General features: G+C 39.8%; 1 protein-coding gene across 1 annotated transcript in view; it reads left to right on the top strand.

Annotated features, from left to right (window-relative positions):
* Positions 1-25,635, top strand: part of pde8a (phosphodiesterase 8A) — a 51,607-nt gene that overhangs the window by 19,389 nt on the left and 6,583 nt on the right. The window contains exons 2-17 of the mRNA XM_085273309.1: positions 6,392-6,448; positions 10,423-10,613; positions 11,685-11,741; positions 11,889-11,943; positions 12,114-12,202; positions 12,421-12,499; positions 16,654-16,794; positions 17,355-17,443; positions 17,582-17,633; positions 17,718-17,760; positions 18,801-18,878; positions 19,110-19,180; positions 20,642-20,806; positions 23,320-23,368; positions 23,613-23,748; positions 23,868-24,066. Of these exons, the coding sequence (XP_085129435.1) occupies positions 6,392-6,448; positions 10,423-10,613; positions 11,685-11,741; positions 11,889-11,943; positions 12,114-12,202; positions 12,421-12,499; positions 16,654-16,794; positions 17,355-17,443; positions 17,582-17,633; positions 17,718-17,760; positions 18,801-18,878; positions 19,110-19,180; positions 20,642-20,806; positions 23,320-23,368; positions 23,613-23,748; positions 23,868-24,066 (1,551 nt within the window). The remainder of the gene's footprint in view (positions 1-6,391; positions 6,449-10,422; positions 10,614-11,684; positions 11,742-11,888; positions 11,944-12,113; positions 12,203-12,420; positions 12,500-16,653; positions 16,795-17,354; positions 17,444-17,581; positions 17,634-17,717; positions 17,761-18,800; positions 18,879-19,109; positions 19,181-20,641; positions 20,807-23,319; positions 23,369-23,612; positions 23,749-23,867; positions 24,067-25,635) is intronic.

Below are 25,635 nucleotides of genomic sequence, written 5' to 3'. Positions count from 1 at the left end.
GCATTGGTACTTTACTTAAAGAAATTTCGATTTAGTTCAGCTGAATTTGTTAAAGGTTTTAAATATCGGCTTGGTAGTCGATTCATCTCAGCTGGATATGGTCACAAGTTTGAAACTTCTCTGTTACTCTTGGTTTCGGGGCAGATCTATAGGCAGTGGCCACACATGAAAGTGAATTATTCTCTTTGAGGTAACACACCCAGCATGGGCAGCTAGCAATACTATCTGAGTGGCTCAGCATGTGGTGAGGTTGATGTGTCAGGCGGTGCCATTTAGCCCATCACTTAGCTGAGTGTGTGTCAGGGTTGGTGTGTCTGTCTGGTACATAGTGTGCATCCACACCTGTGGCTGGGACTGCTGCCCTTAATCAGTCCTAATCAAGTACATTGATTCATCTCCATTTGATTCACACTTTTAGACAGGAACATGCACGTACACATACACAAACACACGCATGACACCCCACCACTGGTTGTGAGGCCCAACACTTCTAAGGAAGAAATCTGATCTCATCCTATGTTACTGTGCCATCAGCTAGGCATATCATATTCTACTTAACCACATGTAGAGAAGTTTTTAAAAGGAATAAACTCCTGAACTGATGAAGTGGTTTGAGGGAGCGGTGAAACGAAGAGAGAGTGTTAGCTGCACGTTAACTGGAGAGGGCTTGTCAAAGCGAAGGATCTGGAGAATATGGAGTAGCCGTTTTTCTAAGAAGTACGAGCAGGGCAGGCATCCCAAGATTCCCTGCATCCTGGTCCCAGCTCTGGGGTGGAGGAAGCTGTTTACTCTTTCTACAGTATCTCTCACTGCTGACGTCGGCGCACCGAACAATGTCATCCAATTTCCTGTTTTTCACTTTAGTGGAAAGCCACTCTCCCAGTGTGTATGGTCTAGTCTGTGTGAGTGTGTGTGTGTGTGTGTGTGTGTCTGAGACAGAAGAGCTGGTGGTCTGGAGGAGAGGAGGAGGAGATCTATAGGGCCGGATACACTGGAAGCAGGATATAGGGTCAGAAGCAGCCCCACTACGTAAATACATTAGGTGTATCAAAAGAAAGTGGCAGCAGGACTTGCCTTGTGCAATAGCTAGATTCTTGTAATATTTCAAGATCACAATCATGAGCGGGTCCATGCCAGGCTTCATGCTATGCTCTGGTAGGCACTCGGTGAGATAAGTTGGTGAGCTATTAGGAACTACTGGCCAATAGGGTTAGCCATGTGTTACATATTATGAGACAGATGGTTTATCTAATCATGTGATGGATATTCTGTTTTATACCCATCATGACCACCTACAGGTTCTTTTTTTAGCTCTGGTAAAACAACAGCTTCCTGTGGTTTCACTTTGTAGTCCATTAAATGCTATTAAATCAGGAAATGTGTAGGTTTTCACATTAAAAGAATCAGTAAATATGTGTGACTGTGAAAATTGTTTGCTCATTGGCTAACAACTTATAGCATGGATGATCCTCATTTTTAGTGCGACCAAGATTGTCAAAATAAGTATGATTTTATTTATTTTACCTTTTACCAAGAACCTGAGCCCATAAACTCATCAGGAAATGTTTGGCACAAGTTGAGACAGAAAGCCAGTTTTCCGTAGATTTCTTTAAGCAACCACAGCTACAGCCATCTGGTGGTCTTCAGATAAAATATAAGTTTAAGGCACTTATGCGTTTCTCTTTATGCTATGGCATAATTTTTCAGACCCTACTTTTATATACCTATGACTTCAAAGCTTCAAAACAGGATTTCGGGTGCCAGTGGGTGAAATCATGGTAGCTGAGTAGCTGTCTATGGTTGACAGCTGAACGGTTATTAAAACAACTCACAGTAGGTGCTTGTGTATACACTGATCTGAAGTCAGTTTGAAAGGATTTGGGTATAAATGGTCACAGTGGTGGGGTGGTTTTTGAAAATGTGTTTTATTCATTGTATATTTTCTTGCAATGTAGGTTTACCCATAGATTAAAACAAAGAAAAAATCAGGGGTACTGCAGACTGTCTTAAATACTTCTCTAGATGACTGCAGATGCCTAGTAGCTGTCATGTTTGGTCATATTGGCCCAAACGAACAAAAAGGTGTGATATCACACGATATAACTTTCTTTGAAGTGGCCAGCCTGCAAAATGGCCTCTCAGTGAATGAAAAAACAGACGCAGTTCTGTGAATTTTAGTGAAAAATTTTTTTAGGAACTTGTCAAAGTGGGTTAGAGGGCCTGAAGATTCCAAGTTCACCATGTGCCAACTGGTGTGTTGTAATTTGATTTTGCTCATGCTCGTATATCGACATAATGTGACCCGGGCTGAGTGTATCAGATTTTGGCCATGATGTTACTGATCTACATTAATTCAGCATCTGTACTGAGCTGCTTTAGTCACTGTGTGCTGCTGACTCAGTGTTTGGTACCACTGCGTGTCTGGCTGAAAAATTACTCCAATAACTTTACAGATTGCCATACATACTGAAAATATTGAGGGATAAGATTTGATCATGGTGCTTAAAACTAAAATAACGGCTTATTTATGTGTTTATTTAGTTGTGGTTTATACTTCAATAAAGCACAAATCGTGACAGCTTTCAAGGATAGGTAAAGAATAGGTAAACCCATTACCTATTCTTTAATATAACATCCCTTATTTAATGCTTACCCAGTGTAAATCCTAAATAGAATTTTCTCAGATTACTGCAAAATAATTACTTATTGGTAATTAAAATAACCCGCCAGCTTTTTAAAAAATATTCTCTAACATTTGATTATAATGAAAACTTTTTTATATTAATAAACAATATTTATGTGAAAGAAACACTTGAACCATTCACTTAGGTTTTGTTTTTTTTTGTCTAATAACTGTGTCTCTGAATCAGTCAGCAGGAATTTGTATTAAGATTTGTAGAGAGATGACATGATAATATCATCATGAAGGCCCCGTGTACACATGCATGCATGCGCGCACACACATGCAGGCACAGACTCTGACACAAACACAGATTTCCCAGTGTGACTGGTATAACGCGGCAGCATATAGGGCGGGACATTGCTTACCTGGGTGCGCACACTGTGTCTGTACTGCCAGGCTGCCTGGCCTATATGCTCACTCACTTCCCCTGTTTTGTTTGCTCCTGGTTGAGGGCCAACATGATGTCTGCGGGATGCAAATGCTTGTCTGAATGATTCATTGCAGTGTGTGCGTTTGTGTACTGTACAGGAGAAGTATGTTGCCTGAAGAGGCTGGCAGACTGGTTCAGGTGTGTGTGTGTGTGTGTGTGTGTGTGTGTGTGTGTGTGTGTGTGTGTGTGTGTGTGTGTGTGTGTGTGTGTGTGTGTGAGAGAGAGAGAGAGAGAGAGAGAGAGAGAGAGACTAGGGCTGGCTTTGTGAGTTACACAATCTCAGCTGCAGTTGTATTTGTTGTATCATTGTCAGTTGTAGACAAGTCTCTCCGGGATGGTGCTACGCCTCAGCTAGCTGGATACTTTATAGCCAAATGCTACACACTAAATGAGTTGTATATAGTACTGTATGATTTATTGAAAGATAGCATATGAGGCAGAAATTTAGTTTGTACAATTCTTATGAGATTGAAAGTCAGCCTGAACTCTCTTAGGGAGCTTTCTTGTCATTTCTCTAAGTAGTTGTCAGGAATAGTTCTCCACACTTTCTGAAGGACATTCAAAGCTCTTCTTTGGATGTTGGCTGCCTTTTGTTCTCTTGTCTGTCAAGATGATCCCACACTGCTTCAATAATGTTGAGGTCCGCGCCCTGGGTAGGCCTATCCATGACTGACAGTGTTAAATTGTATTTTTCTATCCAGGTATACTTTTACTGTATTGGCAGTGTTTTAGGGATCAGTGTCATGCTGAAAAGTTAAAATGTTGCCAATCAAAAGCTTTCCATATACTATTGGGTGTTGGATCAAAATCTGAATTATGAATGAAGAACATTCAATCAGTTTTGACAAAATCTCCAACACCACTGACTGAAATGTGGCCTCAAACTATATTTACAGTGTACACTCATGTACTGTTATTCCTCTCTCCTGACATGCTGATGTCAATTTGAACCAAAAATTTCTAATGTGGATTCACCACTCTATAAGAACTGTTGGCACTTATTTTCAGTTCTTGTGTAATTTGGCATACCTGAGACTTTTCAGACTCCATGTTTCCCTTCCTTGAGAATTACTTCTTGACAGCCATCCCTCCACTGAGACCATTTCTGATGAGACTTGTCCAGTTTCCCAGTTTCCTCTTTTACAGCTATAATACACACCATGTTTTCAGCTAATCACTCACTTGTTGTTGAAAAATTGTATTTTATGGCTGTCAAATTTTTGACAGATTCAACTAAAGGAATGGGAACAAATTATGTATATTATTTCTAACCTAGGTTGCCTGTTATGTGTAGACCCAGCACTGCTTTATTGCTTGAGTTAGATGCCTTTTTAATGATTGAATAATTCATAGACCAGTGCTAAACTGCTTCAAAAACACAAAAAAAACCATTCCCCTGAAAATGGTCAGGTACAAAGACTGGACTGGAAATAAGTGAAAAAGCTGCTAGTGTCCAAAGAAAAACTTTGAAAGACCTTCAGAAAGTCTTGAGAACTGTTGCTCGAGACCACTTTTAAAAAATTACAAGAAAATCTGGCTTCTTAAAAACAAAATGTAAAGAAATGAGGGGTAATTTTTGCGCTGTACTGTGTACTTTACATGCATCTCGGTGTCATTTACCCAGCTGCAATCAAAACAAGAGAGAGAGTTCTGGTTCATTCTCATGGCAAAATGAAATGATTGAAGCAGAAGATGTTATTTGCTCTGGCATGAGGGCAAAGAAATCTAGCAACAAAATAAACTAGATGTTGTTGAGCTAAACCCTTCTAGAAGAGCATGGGTTTATGATGTTTCTATATGACTGTGCAAAAATGTAGCTGGACACTTCTTTATGTGTGCGCATACCACATCAGGCTATTTTGCTACCAGATCCTAGTTCATGTGAAAGATCAGATGATCACAGAGCATCACAGAGCTTGTAGCCTTTCTGGTCCCATACTTCTTGTTTGTGGTCAGCTACAACAAACAGCCTAGTGTCATGATGATGTCAGTTTGGCTACAACCCAGGGCTAATCAGCTTCCCCCCCTCTTTGTTGTTTCATGGAGCTTTCAGAAGGCTTACAATTTAGCAAGAAGTGATTTACTGCAGCCCAGCACACTCTGAAATTCCTCTCTGTATTCCTCCTCACATGTGTAGATTGTTTACGGAGAAGAGGAATTCTAGAGGGATGGCGGTCCGCAAGGGGCTTGGTTGCTATGGTTACTAACCCCTGAGCTGGGTTCCATTTAGCAGGAAGGAAGCTAAATTATTTGCAGACAGAAATGAGAAAGCTCATGTAAGGAAAGTGTAATGAGTGAAAAACCTGTCAGTGTGATATTTGCCCTTTAAAAAAAAGTTCTTTCAAGTCTCCTGTTTAGGAGAAATTGGATGACTAAATTTCAAACATTTGTTTTAATTGAGTTGGTGATGAGAGAAGTATGCAGGTATGTAATACCAATTATATAGAAACACAATACAAGGTTATGCAAAGGTTTTGCACTCCAAATTTTGCAAATCTTTTTTTTTTCTTTTAAAAAGTATCTTGATTATTAATTAAGAAAAATCAAAATTGGTTAAAAGATATAGTGTGAATGTTAAAGAGGGTTAGAGGTAGTGTTATATTTCTAGTTGAACAGAAGTAAAATGTAGCGTCAACTGAAAATATTACTTGAGAAAATACTTGTTTATATTTCACTGCTGTCTTTAATGAGATGTCAGATAAGTACATTTCAACATGTTGCCATATCTGTTATATTTAATAGCTCATACTTTAATACCTTTTAGAAATTTTGTTAGATTTCCTTATAAAAATTTTAAACTGATGAGAATGTGTTTCAGAAAAATGAGTTACTGTTGTTTTGTTTTTTAAACAGGCTAAGCTCCTGATCTGTTGTTTTCATATGAAACAGTATCAGTGAATGATTGATTTATTTTTTATTCATGAGCAAAATATAAGTGAAATCACCATTTAGGATCACTTGCAGTGTATTTCTTTGTCTGTGAATCAATAAACAATAATATTTACATATAATATGTGATACATTCCTTTGGCATTACAGCAATTTTTTTTTTCTTGGTTAAGTATGCATGGTCAGCTTGTAACAATGAATATAGTTATTTATGTCAGTGCTTTCCTGCAATATTAAGGCCAGAAGAAAAGATAAAGGTGTGACATTTTGCTTAACTTTCTTATTTCTGGGAAATTACTGGGATCTATGGAACCATTTTAAACTGAATGAGTGAAATGCTTTTTTTCTGATATTCTTCTAATGCCTGTATTCTTTTTGTTATCTTTCAGACCACATTAACAGAGGTGCAATTCGGACCAATGAAGTTATTTAAAGACCCACTTCAGGTATCGTAAAACAATAACTAACATGACTGACGCTCCTGTGCTTGAGTGTTTGAAGGCCTTCCGCGAACAACACGAGTGCTCCAGGAAAATATTCATGTCCATTCATTAAGAAGCTTTTAGCTAAGTTGTAAAGCAAAACTTGGTGTGACTGTGAATATTTGGTGGAGTTGTTTTTTGCATTTTAGTATTTAAAAACTTTTGCTTGGAGTTTGGTGGAAATTCTTAAAGACCCCACAGCATGTCCCATGCAAAGATTCGAAAAGAGGAGAGATGGGCATTAAAACTGTTAATGGGCCTATTGTGTGCAGTACACCCCTGGGTTGTCAAGGCAACAAGGCCAAACATTTGTGACGAAGAGCATACCATAATGAACAATGCACATTATGGAACAGCTGCACAGAGGGTCCATGGACCGGTTTCATCGCTGCCGACATTCTCAGATGTTCAGTGGGTCATTATACAGTTCGTGTGCGTTCCCTCGCCATATGTCGCTGCTGTTGTATAAAACCTCAGAAACGTCAAGCTTTCAGCCATTTACGCAGTGTGGTGTGGTCTTTTTGTTTGTTTTTGTTTCTTCAGGGGTTTTGACATTTATTTTATTGTTTTTATTAGATTTGTTTAAGCAGAAATAAGAATTTACTGTCGTTCTACCCAGTAGAACATACACGGATTATGAAAAGAGGATAAAGTGAAGTGGCTGCAGAAATGCCTTAAAACTGCATTTTTGCTAGTAGCTAGCAGGGGGCAACTCATCTGGTCCCAAAAAGTAATTGTCCAGTTGTATAGAAGGTTTTACAGTCGCATGATGTATATCTGTCCGCCATCTTGGACGTATGACAGTGTAGGATCTCCAGCCACATGGGCCTAGAGACTGATCGTGACCCCCTGATGGCGGAAAGCTAGGGAATAATTTATGTTTGCCAGTTGGCGAAGAACCACCTATGATTGCTTTGGTTGCTAGCATGTTGCAATAGTTTGCATGGAAGACACTGATTTGTCTGCAAACACTTGCCAACTACTCTTCAGGCAGTAGTGAAACTGAAAAGTGTGACACAAACCTTGAAACATGTTTGCTGCAGTGCTGAGGCACTGTTTTTAATGTGAAGGCAAACATTTCCCATTTCGGGTTTCTATTTTTTGCTACTGCTCTGCTAGTGGTTAGCAAGTGTTTGCAAATAAGTCTGCATTTCTTATGCAAACTACAGGTGATCACAGAAATCTGCTAACAGCCAAAGCAATAAGATTGAGGTTTTTGGTGCTGCACCTAAGGTGCAACTAAGTTTACCTAGCAACATTTAAGGAAACCCCTGTAACTGTTGGTTGCAATGACGCCATGCAGGAAATCTCTATAAGAAAGCGCTCAAATGTATTGATGAAATAATGAAATGATATTCTCAGTTGCTAGTAAATCATGGCTCTGCATACAAAAGAATACAAGGTTAAGCTATGTATGCTTTAGGGTGTGGCTACAAGATCAGAGTGAACCTGCATTGTCCCCAGGCTTCTTAGTCAGAGTCACCCTGTGCTTGTCACACCCTCTTTTAAAAGGCCAAAATGGAGATGACTAAAGGACTCATGTCGAAGCCTCAGACATACCGCATGAATGAAAATAGACTAGTTGCACAGCTGGGGCATAGCATGTAACATGGTGCATTTTTACAAAAATAAAATTGCAACAAATTCTCATAACAGTGATGGTTTGAAGGTGCTGGATATATTAGAAGTCGTGCATTGTAATGACACATATAAGTGCACAGACTGCTTCATTGTCTGATGCGCTCCACAGTGACCACAGTAGGAAAGCGAGGTAGAGAGATATCCCCTTCCTGTTTTTGTCACTCACAGCTGATCCTGTCATTCCCTCCTCCTCTCTGCTCCTCCTCTTTTCTCGCGGTCCACAGGATCTGGCCGGGCCCTCTGTTTTCAACAATGATGTTTTCTAGACTGAGTGATCAGACTCTGCCAAACCGCTCACTACCCCCTTCAAACTATTTTTTCCCCTCTGGATGTCATTGTCTGTCTGCTACTTTCTCTTTCTGGTACATCTGACTCTTTGGAGCATGAGCAGGGTATCCTGATTTTCAGAAAAAAAATTTCTTTAAATGTCCTTTAAGATTATAGATTTTATTTTTCCCTATCAGCTGTAACTGGTTTTGTTATTATAAGCAAGGCATATCTGTCTAGGCCCAGGAAGAATCCCCTAAGCAGACCTTATCGTGGCCTATATTGCCCCGTTCTTCCAGCTCTGCAGGAATGTTGACTTTTCTACCAACATCCCAATGTGGAATTCTGATCTAATTCCCTGTGCGTACCGAACATAGCTCTAGGATTCAGAGGTGATGTATTTATGACCCGGACACTTAATGCCGCTTGTAGGAAAAATGCTCACATGAGAAATATGGCTTGGATTGGCAACACCTCTCTCAGACATAAGGACTCAGTGCTTCGAGCCTGAGGCTATGTTTTGCTACTTAAATAATGCCATGCCAATTGTCAGCATGAATGAGAAAGACAACTGTCCAAACAGCCAATCCTCTATCCCCTCATTGTGTGGAGGACAGAGCTTCTACTTTTCTCAGCAAAATCAGGTCTTTGTATCCTAACTCAACCTTACAGGTGTGATGCAAACTTAAAACTGCAGAACAAGCTTTCTTTTCTTTACGTTCACACTGCTCCCTGCCAACAGTTGGAGATGACGTCTGTTTGAGAGGGTGACTCATGAATCTACTCTTAGTGCGGCACTGCTCTTGGAGGCAGGCCTAATGCTCTGGTCCAGTATTTGCGCATGTAATGGGGTTATTTGAAAGTACGGTGGCAGAGAGAGAGAGAGCCTATTCTCAGGTTTGACGATAGCAGCAGCAGCTCGTTGGGCCACAGCCTTGGCAGACTGGTGGAGGGGCCCACAGCCAGTGAAGGCCACCGGGATTAATTGTGCTATAGCTCATGGCAGCAGACAAGAAAATCTCATGCATCTGAGTACAAGCTGATCAATCAGGGCCTACCCACTGGAGACCTGAGGTCACACTGCAGGCTGATTGTGGTCATTTGCATGTGTCATTCAAATGTGACAGTGATGTTTTGACAATTCGGATCCCAAATCCCTGTAGCCATTTTTATTTTTTTTATTTTTTTATTTTTTTGCTACAGAACTGATGATATAGGGCCAGGGTACATCATTTGTGATTAATCTAATTTCCTTAATGGAATCACAACTTCATGACGATTTGCACGGGACTTCTCCAGGGTTGTGCAATAAATCTTTTCAGATTCCTTTTAATAATGCAGCTACTCTGTAGTTGTCACACATCCAACCAGTAGAGCATAATTTCATAGACTCACTTTGTTAAAAAAAAAAAAAAAAAAAAAGAGACTGATTATATGAATCAACAGAATCATTATCACAATTCTTTAGGTCAGATGTTTGAGTGCCACAGTAGATTTAGTCCATAGACTTTATATAATGGTATTGTCCTAATTACTCCCTTACTATTTGGATAATATCAATTACTAGTAAAAAAAAACAAAACCCAAAAAACCCCAATAATATTTGAATCCATCATGGCGTCACTCAATGGTTTTTGAAGTTCTGTTCCAAAACCTTGAGGGTGGCACTATGGCTGGCACCACCTTACTTTTAGAACCAGGACTGACAGCCACTTCTCGGTCCTTAATGTTTCGTAAATATAAGCCACGATGAATTTTACACAGCAGAGATGTTTAATAAGTGTCCGGCACTTTAATGTAGACTTATCATTTACCCACCGAAGGTTGCCACTTGCGTGCTTTTGTCTTTGTTGTCCATGCTAGCAAACAGAGTGTAAAATCTGTTTGCATACATCATTTCTTACTTAGGAGACTCTTTTAATGTGTTCGTTTTTACCCCTCCTCATTTATTATTACACTGGAATATTAACTGTGGTACTATTAGATGTCTTTTATATTACCATATGTGCTTACCCGTGTCTCTTTTGCAGGTACTTTTAGTTTTTGCCAAAGAGGATAGTCAGAGTAATGGCTTCTGCTGGGCATGCGAGAAGGCCAACTTCAGGTGCAGCATGGCGCGAACGCCGGAGTCGGCTCTTGAATGCTTCTTGGAGAAGCATCATGACCTCGTCATCATTGACCACAGACATTCCAGACACTTTGACGCTGAAGCACTATGCCGGTAAGCAAGCTCTCCCATCATCTGTTTCTTTGAGTGATGCGGTGTAGTGATCTGCAGCTTTGTTTTGTCCAGTATACCCGCACAGCTCTTTGCAGATGGTCAAGTATCTATTCCTCTTGCCATTTCTTTTTTTTATTTTTTAAAGCTAGATGTCATTTAGCATTATTGGTGATATGAACATTGATACTTTTAAGCTGAGCTATCAGTGATTGACCAGTCAGGAGTTGAGTTTGCATTCAAATATCACTACCTCGTAAACTGTGACCATTTGTTCGGGCCATTACTTACTGAGCCACTGACTTATTGCTATTTTAGCTGTTTATACCCAGTTTCCACTAGCTTCACATCATTTACACCTCTTTTTTTTATCAACTTTTTCCATTACTTTTTTGCAGACTGTTTAGACATGCTTTGTAAATTGTTTTTATGCACTCTAGATCGTAGGACTGAGATAAAGTTGTGCATATAAATTTACTTAATCACGCTGTGATTTTTGTTTTAACCAGCACAGCTGAAGTGAATTTGTTAGTGGCTGTCCTCTAAGGGCTGTGACTGAACAATTATGGAACTACTTTTCATGTGTTACAGTGCATTTGGTACAGCACTGGTGATTATGACTCTATGTGGGGGTAAATGGCCAGCTCACTTTGGGTTCCCCGGCTACCACTGCGTGCTACCTAGTGGAGTCATGTCACTGAGAAATGAGCAGTGACTGCCTATACCACTCTCTATCTTTAGCCTCTGCTCAAACCAAAAACACATTGACAAACATTCATTTGCCCTGCCCAGCGTGTATGTTAACCCTATTCATTTTGGCCGATCCATATGTTCGGTGTACACGGGAACTAAAGGGCCTTTATGACCACTGGCTGGGGAAAACCACAGGCGGATGAGTGGCCCTGTACACTGCATTCTTTCAGAGGCCTCTGCCCGCTCATAGAGCTCCACCAGTGGGCTCTGCCTGCCTGCGAGAATCGGAGCGTGAAAAACTGAAAAATACATTGATTTGATGCCATGGGCTTTTCCACCAGCCTGCTTACCAGCTAAAAGGCTCCCTCTGTTTACATTCAGGTCAATTAGAGCAGTAAACTCTTCAGAAAACACTGTGATAGTCGCCGTTGTGAAAAGGTATGTAATCTCTTTCTTCCTTTTCGTCACTGTTTGAAATGATTGAAAATGCTTGGCTTGGAGCAGGTCCGTGTAACCCTCTGATGTTCTTTAAACAACTGTTTGTCTTGTCGATGTTTCGGTGCTTACACGTGCTCTCCTTTTAAGGCCAGACAGAGAGGAAGCCTCTGTGATGCCACTGATCAATGCTGGCTTTAATAGGGTGAGTGACTCTGTCTTTAAATGTGTGTCTTCTACCAAATGCGTGCGTATTGATGTACTGATGCGTTTTAATCTATCGGTATATAAGGCCGGAGTCCAGATTTGGACTGTGCATGAATTGCAAGTGGGATTTCTTTTTTTGCCTTTTACCTGTGTTGCTCTGACTCTCAGAGATATGTGGAAAATGCCAATATGATGGCCTGCTACAATGAGCTGCTACAGTTGGAGCATGGAGAGGTGCGGGCACAGTTCAAATTGAGGTGAGTCACGCCATATCGGTGTGATGTCCTGTGCTGTAGTTAAATACACAGTGCCCTTATTTAAATGCTCATGCACTGAGAGCAAGGCATCGGAAAGAACATGCTGACTTTCAATCCCAGTTTTAACTCCTGCTACATTTTTCTTGAAAGTTGGTAAATGTTAAGCTACTTTTGCATTTCTTAACAATAATTCTGGTGCTGTTGTGTCTCTACACAAGGGCTGGCAATGCTATTTTCACAGCTCTAGAACAAAGCCAAGAGGCCATAGAGATCACTTCTGAAGATCAAGTTATTCAGGTGGGCTTTTGATAAACTTTTGCTTCTAGCTCAATTTTTGTCTCTCTCTCTCTTTTCCTGAACTTCCCTTCCGGTTTCTTCCTTTCACAATCTCTCCTGTTTAAGATCCTGTTTTCATTCCTGTCATCTGAATGACCCATAATACTATAGCCTGTGTTCTCATATTTACATATACAGTAGTATGTGTAGTATGTGCGAAGGTCTCGAGCTACCCCTCATTTGTTTATATTTTAATTCCAAGAATCCAGACTTTCTTGTATTTTTTTTAAGTGCTCTTGAGCACAGTAATTCTCCAGGGTTTTTGAAAGTTGTGGATACACATACTGGACAACTCAACATCTAAAAAATTGAAATTATGTCTATAGGAACTTTGTTACTTGCAGCCTGTTGCAAAAAATAGATAATTTGTTCCAGTTTCTTTAAATTAATCTATGAAAAATGCTAAAGATTACATCATTTGACAGACATATTATTTTTGCACTAACAGGGTGATTCCCAAAGACCTATAAACCAAAGATTTGGCTTACCTTGGCATGGTGTGCAGTGTTTCCTTAGAAAAGTTGAGGAAACTCAATAAGTAGAGGAGAAAGAAAGAAGAAGGCCTAAAAGAAAAGGCTACAGCAGATGGACAGTATCTAAAGGTCATGTCCTTTAGAAAAGGCAAAGACGAAATCTATTTTTCAAGAGGGTAATAATAAGTCATAAATAAACCTATTATAATTATGATTATAAAAGGCCATTCTTAAAGGAGGGAAATGGGAGGGAAAAAAATTAACCAAGAACTGGACTGAAAATCAGTGTTTATAGAGTGATCAATCAAATTTTGACATCTTTGATTCATTTTAATTAATGATTTAATCACTGAGCACAGCCTTGATTTTATGTTTTTAACTGAAACTTGGTTGGACCAAAGTAACAGTGGAGCTGTTCTCATCGAGACGACCCCTCCTAACTACAGTTTTATCAGTGAGGTCAGGGCGAGCAGGAGAGGAGGAGGGGTTGCTGTCTTATTTAATGAATCATTTCAATGTAAGCAGCTATCTCCTGGAAGTTTTCAGTCTTTTGAATATGTGGCTTTACAGCTGAAGGCCCCATCCAAAGTTGTGTTTCTTAATGTTTACAGGCCTCCCAAATACTGCACAGACTTTTTTAATGACCTTAGTGAACTGCTGTCTGTGATCTGTGTTGATTTTGACTGTGTAATTATTGCTGGGGATTTTAACATTCATGTGGACAACCCTCAGGACAAAGGGACTAAAGACCTGAGTAACACTCTGGGCAACTTTGGGCTGACTCAGCATGTAACAGAGGCCACACATAATAGAGGACACACTCTTGACCTACTGATCTCCAAAGGCCTGAGCATTTCAAAGGTTACTGTGTCTGATGTGGGCCTGTCTGATCATTACTGTGTTTTCTTTGAAAGTAAAATCTCAGCCCACACAAATATATCAACAACAGTGATCACAAAACGGTGTATAACTGAACACAGTAGTGCAATTTTTAACCAGGTCTTCCCATTAACACCTGACCTGCCCAGAGGGTCAGTCAATGAGCTCGTCAATAGCTTCAATGCTAACATGTTAAATGTAATGGACACTATTGCTCCCATTAAGGTGAAGGTTATCTCTGGAAGGAAAAAGTCTCCATGGAGAAACTCCACACTGGTGAAAAATGAAAAAAGAGTGTAGGAAAGCTGAGCGCAGATGGAGAAAAACAAACCTCCAGGTTCATTATGACATTTATAAAGAGAAACTTCACAATTATAATTTACAACTGAGGAATGCAAGGAGGTCCTACTTCTCTGACATCATCACTAAAAACAGCCATAATGCTCGGGTCTTATTTTCTACAGTTGACAGGCTAACAAACCCTCCTGTGTCAGTGGCAGCTGAACTTCATTCGACCATGGCCTGCAATGACTTTGCCAAATTCTTCACTGAAAAAATCCAAAAAATTAGACAAGCAATTGGTACATCAACAGCAGATCCAGGATATGTACTGTGTCCACCAAAAAACTGTTTAAACACCATGAAACAGTTTCAACCTATTAACAGCAAAGACCTGGAGGACATCTTAGGTCAACTGAACTCCTCCTCCTGCTGTTTAGATGTCCTGCCAACAAGTTTTTTCAAAAAGGTCTCAAAGACTTTAGAGTCAGACCTGTTACAGATCGTCAACTTTTCTTTATTATCAGGTGTGTTTCCAGAATCACTAAAAACTGCTGTAATCAAACCTATACTGAAAAAGGACAATCTTGACAAGACACAAATGAACAACTACAGGCCGATCTCAAATCTCCCGTTTTTAAGTAAGATCATTGAAAAAGCAGTTTCTCAACAGCTCAGTTACTTCTTAAAACAGAATAATTGCTACGATGCCTTCCAGTCAGGTTTTAGACAGAACCACAGCACTGAAACCGCTCTGACCAAAGTGTTTAATGACATATGTCTGAATACAGACAGTGGAAAAATGTCAGTCTTAGTTTTACTGGATCTCAGTGCAGCATTTGATACAGTTGACCACAACATATTACTCAAACGACTGGAGAACTGGGCAGGTCTTTCAGGAACTGTACTAAACTGGTTCAAAACATACGTAGAAAACAGGAAATACTTTGTATCAATAGGTAACTTCACATCTGAGCAGACAAGTATCACATGTGGAGTTCCCCAAGGTTCCATCTTGGGACCCCTTCTGTTTAACATCTACATGCTCCCACTGGCACAGATTATAAACGACAACAAAATAAACTATCACAGCTATGCAGATGACACACAAATATATATCACAATGTCACCAGGAGACCGAGGCCCTGTACAGGCTCTTGGTAAATGCATTGAGGAAATCAATGACTGGTTGTGCCACAATTTTCTCCAGCTAAACAAAAACAAAACTGAGGTAATAGTCTTTGGCGCCAAAGAAAAACGATTACAGGTCACCAGAGAACTTCAATCTATACATCTAAAAACCACAAACCAGGCGAGAAATTTGGGTGTAGTGATGGATGCAGACCTAAACTTAGAAAAACACATTAAGACAATAACAAAGTCAGCTTACTATCACCTCAAGAATATATCAAGGATAAAAGATCTGATGTCTCAACAGGACCTGGAAAAACTAGTCCATGCATTCATCTTTAGTAGGCTTGATTACTGTAACAGCATCTTTACAGGTCTACCTAAAAAATCAGTCAGACAACTACAGCTCATTCAGAACTCTGCTGCTCGAGTCCTCACTAAGACCAAAAAAGTGGACCACATCAGTCCAGCTCTGAGGTCTTTACACTGGCTGCCTGTCCGTCAGAGGATAGACTTTAAAGTTCTGATGCTGGCCTATAAAGCTCTGAATGGTTTAGGACCAAAATACATCAATGACCTCCTGACCCAGTATGAACCATCCAGATCCCTCAGGTCATCTGGATCCGGTCTTTTATCAGTTCCCAGAGTCAGAACCAGACACGGAGAAGCTGCATTCAGCTTTTATGCTCCTTATATCTGGAACAAACTCCCAGAAAGCCTCAGATCAGCTGAAACGCTCAGTTTATTTAAATCCAGGTTGAAGACTCACCTGTTCTCAGCTGCATTTGAATAAAGCACCAAATCCACACTTTTAAGCTTAAATTTCAAAACTTACATTTAACTACTGATTTTATCTACTGTTCTGATTTTATCTGTTTTGATTTTATATACTGTTGTTTGTTGTTTGTTTGTTAATTAGTTAGTTAGTTTATTTGCTTGTTTTAATCAATTTTAAATCATGCTTTTTATTTGTTCTTGTTTCTAATGTCTCTGTAAAGCACTTTGAATCACCTTGTTGTTGAATTGTGCTATACAAATAAACTTGCCTTGCCTTGCCTTGCCTTAAGAGTTCAGATTGTGTTGAAGGATAAAAGGTGGTCATACCAAATATTGACTTTCAGCCTCATTAGAACTGTATAAACTCTGTTTTTCCCTTTATATACTGTGTTTCCATGTATGTTTGCACAGGTTTCAATAAATTGCTCCACCTGTTTCACTTTTTTCCTGGCAAAATATAAAGAAATTGGGGTTGCTCAAGACTTTTGTATCTTGTATCAGTAGAGGTAGTGGTCTTAACTCATGGTCCATCTTTTAAACAGCAGACAACAGTCTCTTGTTGCCTCTCCTTGACAGTATGTGAATCCTGCCTACGAGTCCATTATGGGCTACCAACAAGGCGAGCTAATAGGGAAGGAAATAATAGAAGTGCCTAAAAGTGAGAAGAATAAGCCTGATCTCCTTGAAACGATAAACTCCTGCATACGCAAAGGAAAGGTAAAGTGCATTTATCAAATCGTTTTAACGTTCGCATCTCACATTTCAGGTCATACACATTTTTTTTAAATGTAGTTTACTTCATCACAGACTTAATTTCATCAGGCAATATGTGAGGAGCTTTATTTCTGATTGGTTATACATATACAGTTTTGGCATGTCATGTGTGTGCTGTAAGTCTGCACCACCGGTCATCCAGTACCTCCGTTTCATGTGCATAAGAGCAGCGGTTGATGCCTGTGCTGTAATCTCACTACACAGAGAGCGAAGGTCAGTCGCAGACAGGCTAACAGCAGGAAGGGTCTTTTCAAGCTACTAAGGTAGTCTGTGTGGGGGGGTGACATGAAACAAGAGCACTGGACTCCAGGAGCGTGCCCCTTCCCCATTAAAGCAAGTGGCTGCCATCTGACATACACTGACCCACCTCCCCCCCTAATCTGCAGCGCAAACACCAACCGAGCTCCACACCTATTTATCGGATGTTTTCAAGTCTTATATTTTCAGTTTTTGTGATAAATGGTTAAATAATTGGTCACATGACTTATTTTTATGTTTTCCAGGAATGGCAGGGGATCTACTATGCCAAAAAGAAGAATGGAGACAGCATTCAGCAAAATGTGAAGATCACACCTGTAATTGGGCAGGGAGGGTGAGTGGATGTTTTGGAAATCTTGCTCCTGTAGTCTGATTTAATGTAAATGACCTGTTCAGCAACAGAATGATTACACTGTAATGATTATTGAGTTTAGGTTTCTCTTTTGTGTTAATATGCTTTTGTCTTTCACAGAAAAATCAGACACTATGTGTCTATCAACAGGCCTTTAAATGATAATAATAAGGTGAGATGTGTTTCTAGTTGTTAATGAAGAATGATGTGAGCTTTTTGCTTTTCATCATGTTGCTTTTCCACTCTGTCCATGCAGACTGATAAATCCAGTGAACGTGTGCAGGCAGAGTCTCAGACAGGTGAGGTCCATTAAATGCTGACCATATCCTCTGTTCAGTTAAAATTTGTGCCAGAAGTCACACAAGGTTCGAAGATTTGATGGCCAAGCTGCTGGTCATTAGAAAGATCAACATACAGTGCTTTTTTTTTTTTTTTTTTTTTTTATAAGAATACATGCATTTGGGAGTTTTGTGAAGTCTTACTTTGGAAATATTTTAGCAAATATATTGCACCATGCCAGCAAAAATTATTGCTTTCTATAATCACAACCCAAACTTTAAACCTTAGATTAACAGAGTGTGCAGTCCTGCTTTATCTAGCTGAGAAATATCTCACGAGGAATGATTGTTTACCTTGAAAAGGTCATTCATATTTTCACTTTCTCTCAACTGGACTATTGTTCCTCATTGTATTGTGGACTGAAGTGTAAGGCCAATTCACAGCTGCAACCGATATCAAAATGCAGCAGCTTGACTTCTGACAGGCAAACAAAACGGGGATCATATCGTTCCTGTGCTGGCGTCACCAGCTCACTGCGAAAAATTGATTTTGAAAATCTTCCTTCTTGTCTGGGAAGCCTTACAGCTACAAGTAAAAGTTGGTGAACTCTTTCAGATTACTGGAAAGTGCAAGTGACATTTAGCATACAGACAAACGGGGGGAAAGTTCCTACTGTTGATAAATTCAAATAAAATTCAATGATAATTAATGAAATAAACAAACAAGAGGGTGTTATCCAAAAGCACTTTCTGTGTAGCTAAAACATGATGAGATCTTTTCCCCTGATAGACTACTGTTGATCTAAAACAGTTTACAACCCCATCAACAAGCTACACCATTTTCTTCATTGCCTTAAAAACACACACTTCTTTTTTCTGTTGTTATTTCAATTATATTTGCATGTTTGAAATAAAATTATATCTTTTTTTAAAATGGATAAAAGTACAGATTTCTACATACTGAGAAATTTCTTCCTCTAACCAAAGATCAGTCATATTCCTGCCACATCTCAATTTTGTCTGCCTGCATTTGCTAATGAAAGGTGTTTTCTTCTCCCCAGACATACAATCCAGTAAGCACAAAGACCGGAGGAAAGGCTCTCTGGATGTAAGATCCACAACATCTCGAGGGAGCGATGGTGAGCGTGAAAGGAGACAGATGATGGAAACTCTGGGCGTTTCGTGTCAGCTTATGAAACATTCCCTATTGTCTGTTTACATCAATTGTTGATTGGATACACACACAAACACACTAATTAGAAAGTGGTTGGGGAAAACTGCTGCCTACCTAACTTGTGCTTGAACTACACAACTTTCACAGTTTGCTGAAAATCAATGTGATTTTTTTTTTTTCTCTCTTCTTCTTCCAGGGAGCTCACAGCGAAGGCACTCGTCAATGGCTCGTATCCACTCCATGACTATAGAGGCTCCCATCACTAAGGTGGGTACATTTCCTTCCTTGTCCCTGTCAGCCTCCATCATATGATTAGCACTTTGTTTTGATGTTTTGGATCTCATGACTGAACTCTTAGATTATAAAAATTGCCTTGACTGCCATGAGCACTTTTCGAAGAGCTACCAGCACTGAGTGTAGAGGTCACACACACTATGTTAAGAGTAGACAAGCTGATAAAATACCAGATTTTATGCACAAGACACTAAAACATGTTGGACGGGAATGACCTGCTGTTTTACTGGTTTATGCCGTTTGCAGGCTGGATAGTCGGAACAGAAAAAGTCCCCAGGGATGGGTCATATGACACACTGCTGTTCCTCTGCTGTATCATTTGACTGTGTAGTCAGTCCCTGTAGGCGTCATCCTCACCAGAATAAAGCGCTGATAGAACTGCGGGTACTGTGTGTGTTTATATGTGTGTATAAGCGAATTAACTGGAACTTCTGTTCTTGCACATGTTTGCTGACCTCGCCCATAGGTGCCCATTGCTAAAGCCGCCTCAACCTTCTGAGTAGAAATGAAAATATCTCTGCTTTTGAACTCCTATTTAAATACTAATTTACTTAAAGAAACATTTTGATATTGTACTGTTATTAGTTACTGAGCAGGAGCAGGTCATACAGACATATGAAAAAGAAAGTACAACCTTGACAGAGGGTGTACTATGTATCAGGAGATAAAGAATTATCTGTTCCTCAGCAGGTTTTGAAATTTGGTAAACACAACCCCAGATGGAAAACAAAACGTGACATATTAGATGGTAGCAGTATTTATTTAACAAAAACTAAGCCAAAATGCAGAAGGTTGCATGTGAAAAACAAAACAAAAGAAAACCTACATGCATGCTTACTTCTTACACAGGAAGATTGAAGTCCCAGTTTTGGCGGTTTACTGGTCTGGAGCATTCAGGTGTGCCAAAGATGAAAGACATCCGCAGTGATTGTAGAGAAGCAATTGTTGCTGCTGTGACGCTACATTGTGTATTATAGCTAGAGGAGTGCGCTGGTAATCTGCGAAACTGATGTTTGTTTGGTTTTTATTGTTTTTATTTTTTACAGAGGATCCATTTACTTTTCACAAATAAACAAAATTTGTACATTTCCAATGAGTCATCTAGCTGTATTTGTGACCCTTTTTTCTTTCCAATTTACACGTGTGTATGCCTGAAACTACAAGGGACAGAGCCTTTTTAGTCTGGCCCCAGAGGCTTTCAAATGGCCCATATAAAGTGATGCTAGTTTAATGTGCATTGTTTGAAACACACTTTTATTGGAGAATTTATGATTATTTTGAAAGAATTTCTTTATTTTATTTGTACTTGGTTCAACGTACATGTCATTAATAATCATCATGTTTACAGGGGGACTTTTTACCTCTCCTGTATATACTACATCATAATAATAATAATAATGACGATGATAATACTTACAATATTTCATTACACAGGTAATCAACATCATTAATGCAGCACAGGAAAGCAGTCCTATGCCTGTTGCTGAGGCCTTGGATCGGGTACTGGAGATTCTAAGGACCACTGAGCTCTACTCTCCACAGCTGGGAACCAAGGATGAAGATCCCCACACAAATGACCTTGTAGGCGGGCTGATGACGGTAAGTCGCAGATCCTTTAAGAAGTTTGAAACAACCCGTTTCCTCCATCTGCCAATGAATCAGTTCCTATATGACGACTCTTGAATAGCCAGGATACCTGCACTATGAATGCCCACGATGTGGTAACGTAAAAGCAAGCATTTTGGGAACGTCCTTGAATGTGGCCCTCGTATTTTTGCAAATATATCAATTCGTATTTTGGGAGACTGTAAGAGAGCGGGAGGCAAAAAGCGACTCACAGACAGCAATGGTGAAGAACAGAAGTAGAAAGAGTGCCAAGTTGGCAGTCTTGGCAACAACTCCAGAGGAAGTGTTAGATTGTCCTTTGTGCTCCTGTAGGCTGGAGAGGAAAGCCCACCCCACCCTTTCTTTCTCCCCCCGCTCCCTCCCTCTCTCTCTCTCTCTCTCTCTCTCGCTGCACACATGAACCTTTTCCTCTCGACTCCACAGGCCTGGAAACATCCTGTTCTTTGGATCCGATGAATAAGCATGGCTTTACTTATATATGTCCACTGCGGAAACACAAAAGCATAGAGGTGTTGGTCCTTCGCCAGAAAGATTTATTCTGCATAGGTGATAAAGCTAATGGAATCCGAAAACCATGAGGTGTCTGTGATTAGAAGATTATTTATACACAATCGTACTGGTTTATGAGGTGCCTAGCTGAATTTCTGCTTTGCTGAAATGATAGGTGTCCAGTTTGTTACGGTGAACGGGATGCTGGCTCTGAACTTAAACCGCCCAGTGAACATTAAGAGAGGAGCTGTCATTTTTCTGGGTGAAGAAGTCTTAAAATAGCCAGCATGTAGCAGAGGCAACGCCACCATGAGACAATGCGGGGGTCAAAGATGAGCCAGTCTCCTCTTCCTTTTTCACTTGTGAAGTAAACATTTCACTGTGTGACACACACCCATGGACTCACCAACACCCAGTAGATATATCTAGCATGGGAATGACTGGATGATAGAAGTCAGTAATTTTCATTGCTGGCGAGTTGGAGAAAGAACTTGAAAGTTGATGTACATAATGTTATAGATGAATTCTTTTGTGTTGTTTTTTTTAAATTATTATTTTCCATCAATGTGTCGATCGTGCCTTTGTCGGCCATGCTGACTTTGGCTGACTTGGGAAATTTGAAATATAGTTGAGCAGAGACAGACCAACTGCTACAAAGTGATGGGCAACAGGTGAACGGCTTTATATGTAGATAGGGCTCAAGGTGCTATGGCGACTCAGGCTTTGCTTTGAGTTGCATGGCTGTCCTGTTAACGAGCAGGGAAAGCCAGCTGATCCGCATTGTGTCCAAAATGTCATGGCGGTCCATTCAAGAGCTATTTATAATATTTGTAAATTACCTTTCAAATTCTTAACACACAGTGTATTCATCACAGCTGGTACAAATCACAGTCCTAGCAGAGCCGGATCATTACGCTTCTCACCACGTGTTTGATTATTTGGGTGATGAAGTGTTACCCCACTGATAAGCTCCATTTGCTATCACAGCATGCATCAATGCCCAGAGGAAGACAAATGTCATGATGAAATCATTCGATGCAGATTATCTGACCTGCGAACATAACTTATCACAGTGTTATTTCTGACTCGGTCAGTTCAGAAATATGTTTCTCTTTTGACTGCGTATTGGTGTCATTAATAAGCTCAATTTGGCCATGTCATCCCTCTTTGTGCGAGTGGGGAAAGTGGTGCGAACTGTCGGCTTAACATGGCCTTTAAAACATTGTGTCACCGCAGCACAGATGGAAGAACACTCATAAAGGCAGGAACAACAGGTCTATTTCTACATTTGTCATTTTTTCTTCTTTCTTTTTTGCACTTCCTTAAAGAGCTGTTGAGACCAATCCAAAATCCAACCACCTGCTTCTTATTTAAATCACATTAAATGCAGGTGATAGCTGACGTTCATCTTTTGAACATGGGTTACTGGGACTGCTGTTTTGGTTTAATGATTTACTGGCTCTTTAACTACCAAATTAAAATGACTCATAGGTTGTGTGTAGATAATATTACATTTTTAATTTTTTTTTTATTATTTATATTTACTATTGGCATGGAGATTCCTCCTGACTTGTGGCTCATTCATGTCATTCATGCTGTTTTGTGAGTCGCTAAAAACATCTGTGATGGCTGAATCCAGATGTTCAGGCTGATCTGGCACAGATTTCTTTAAAGTCAGAGCGTGTGTGTGTGTGTGTGTGTGTGTGTGTGTGTGTGTGTTCGTTCCAAATGGCTTAATTTTCAAAGATAACTTTTATATAACATCTAATGCAAGCGTAAACTCAGAGCATCCTAAGAGTTTCACTCTCCAGATAATTTTGACAGTACGCCGCAGCATTTATTATAGAGGTGATGCTGGTGCTCCTGACAATGAGCTGAAGTCTTCAAGTTGCGCTCTGAAGAAAGCTAAAGGATGGATTTATTCATTCTGTGCATGCATTTTTTCAACTCTTTCTCTCCACCTGCAATCCCTAAAGCTCTTTGTTTCTGGTTTTCAGGATGGTTTACGCAGGTTGTCAGGAAATGAATACATCTTTTCCACCAAACGTGAGTTTACAAAATGCATAATGCAATTGTGACACAGAGTACAGATTTTTCATTACATTTTCTTTCCAGCTTGGGTGTATATTATATATTTTTGTACATTTTGTGTATTTTGTATCTTATATTGTTCAACTGCCTGAATCTCTAAAAAAACAAAAAAACAAAAAAAACAACAACATCCAGTTCCCTTCTTCCCTTTCCTCTTCATTTGAATTCCTCCTTTGTCATGTCTTCCTTTTCCTCACAGAGCCCCACCATCTCCCCAGTCACCTGACAACTCCTCTGTCGTTAAACGACATCCCCCCTCGAATCGCCCAGACCATGGAGAATGAGGACTCTTGGGACTTTGACATTTTCAACTTGGAGGCGGCGACCCTGAAACGGTGAGGCTGAACCTGTTTAATGCTGCAGGATTGATTTGTGTGTTTTTTGGGGGGGGGAAATAAAAAGAAGACTCGCGATGACAGCTTGTGTTAAAGTTTCATGTTCAATCATCCCACAGGCCTCTGACCTACTTGGGCCTGAAGATCTTCTCCCGCTTTGGGGTCTGTGAGTTCCTAAACTGCCCTGAAGCCACTTTGCGCTCCTGGCTACAAGTCATTGAAGCGAACTACCACTCGAGTAACTCCTACCACAACTCTACCCATGCAGCTGATGTCCTGCATGCAACGGCCTATTTTCTCTGCAAAGAGAGGGTCAAGGTAAATTAATAATGTTAGTTTTAAAAAGTATATTACAAATTAAGCTCATATTTCCTAATTACTTGTATCATTTAGAATTAAAAACAATGTTCACTTGTGGTTTATTTGAATGATCTTCGGTCAGAACCAGATGCTATAGATGGATAAAATAGTTTTTTAAAGCTTCAGCAGCCTGCCCTACTTTTGTTTGCAAGAGTTCACCATTTCTGATTTTTGGACCCAGACCTCTACAAGTAACTAAATGCTGGAAGGTAACACAGTCAGACAGAAGTCTCAGCACGGTCTTGGGTGTCACTTGTCTTGTCTGAGTCTACTTTATCCTAAAAAGTCTTGGTTTTGTCCATGTGTGTCAGTAGCTCAGTAACTGTTGGGTGATGTGCAGTGGCTAAAGCTGCTTACCAAACAGTCTATTTCTGAACTCAGTGCAGTGATCTTTCATTGGCTTAGCCCATAAACTGTGAAGTTATATCACCATGGTTAATAAATCCCTTGAAATCTGCAGGGTTAGCAGGTTTAAAATCTGTTATGTACTGTTGTATAGCATACTCTTTAAATGTGTTAAATATACCTCAAATCAAAAGTAGAACAAAGCTTAAAAAAAAAAAAACAACCCAAAAACCAAGTGCTTTAAAGACTAAATGATTTTTGTTTTCTGGCTAGCATTAGACATGAAATGTGTATTGATAAAAGAATAGTGCAAAAGTCTTGAGCCACTCCTCGTTTCTTTCTGTTATGCTTCCAAGGAGTCAGACTTTCTTGTGTTATTATTTTTATCATTATTATTTTATTTATATTTTTACAGCAGCCATATTTTACTCCATTTAACACTGACCTTTGAATCAGCTCAGCATAAAAATGCATCTAGCTTAAGCAATGAACCAGCATTGTGTCCACACGTAATAGACAAGTCAGCAAGCAGTCTGTCACAAAAACAATATTTTTTCCCACTTTTTCAGTCGAATCTATGAAAAATATCAAAGATAACTCAGTTTGATGGACATATAGCTTTTCCTCACCAACACGATGATTCCCAAAGAACTGTTTGCTGAAATGTTCTTAAAAAATGTGAGGAAATTGGACAAATGGGAGGCAAAAGAAGAAATGACAGCCCTAAAAACACTATATAGATGAACAGTTTTTGAAAGTCATGTCTTTAGGAAAGAGGAACCAATCCAGCAAACGATCTGAGAGATAAATCTGAATCCTCAGTTGATTCATTTCCTGCTCACTGAAGTCTCATCAGAAATGGTCTCAGTGGAAGGGTGGCTGTCAAGAAAGCTTTTCCTAAGGAAGGGAAACGGGAAGAAAATTACACCAGAACTGAAATGAAAATCAGTGACCACAGGTCTTAATAAATGATGAATCCAAATTGGAAAATTTTGGTTCAAATTGTTGTTGTGTGTACGGAGGAGGTCAGGAGAGAGGTACAACAATGAGTGTGAGCAGCCATCTATAAAACACGGTGGAGGTTCTCTGATGGTTTGGGGCTGAATCTCAACAAATGTTGTTGGGAATATAAAACTGATGGAATTATAAAATCTGAAAATGCTTTCAGATCTTCTATGCAAA

The sequence above is a fragment of the Mchenga conophoros genome, linkage group LG1 (genome assembly GCF_057382185.1).
Source record: "Mchenga conophoros isolate Kocher_MC1m ecotype Shallow Benthic linkage group LG1, M_conophoros_male_GT1.1, whole genome shotgun sequence".
NCBI lineage: Eukaryota > Metazoa > Chordata > Actinopteri > Cichliformes > Cichlidae > Mchenga > Mchenga conophoros.
The sequence above is the reverse complement of the archived record's forward strand: the minus strand, read 5'-3'. Positions and strand labels throughout refer to the sequence as shown.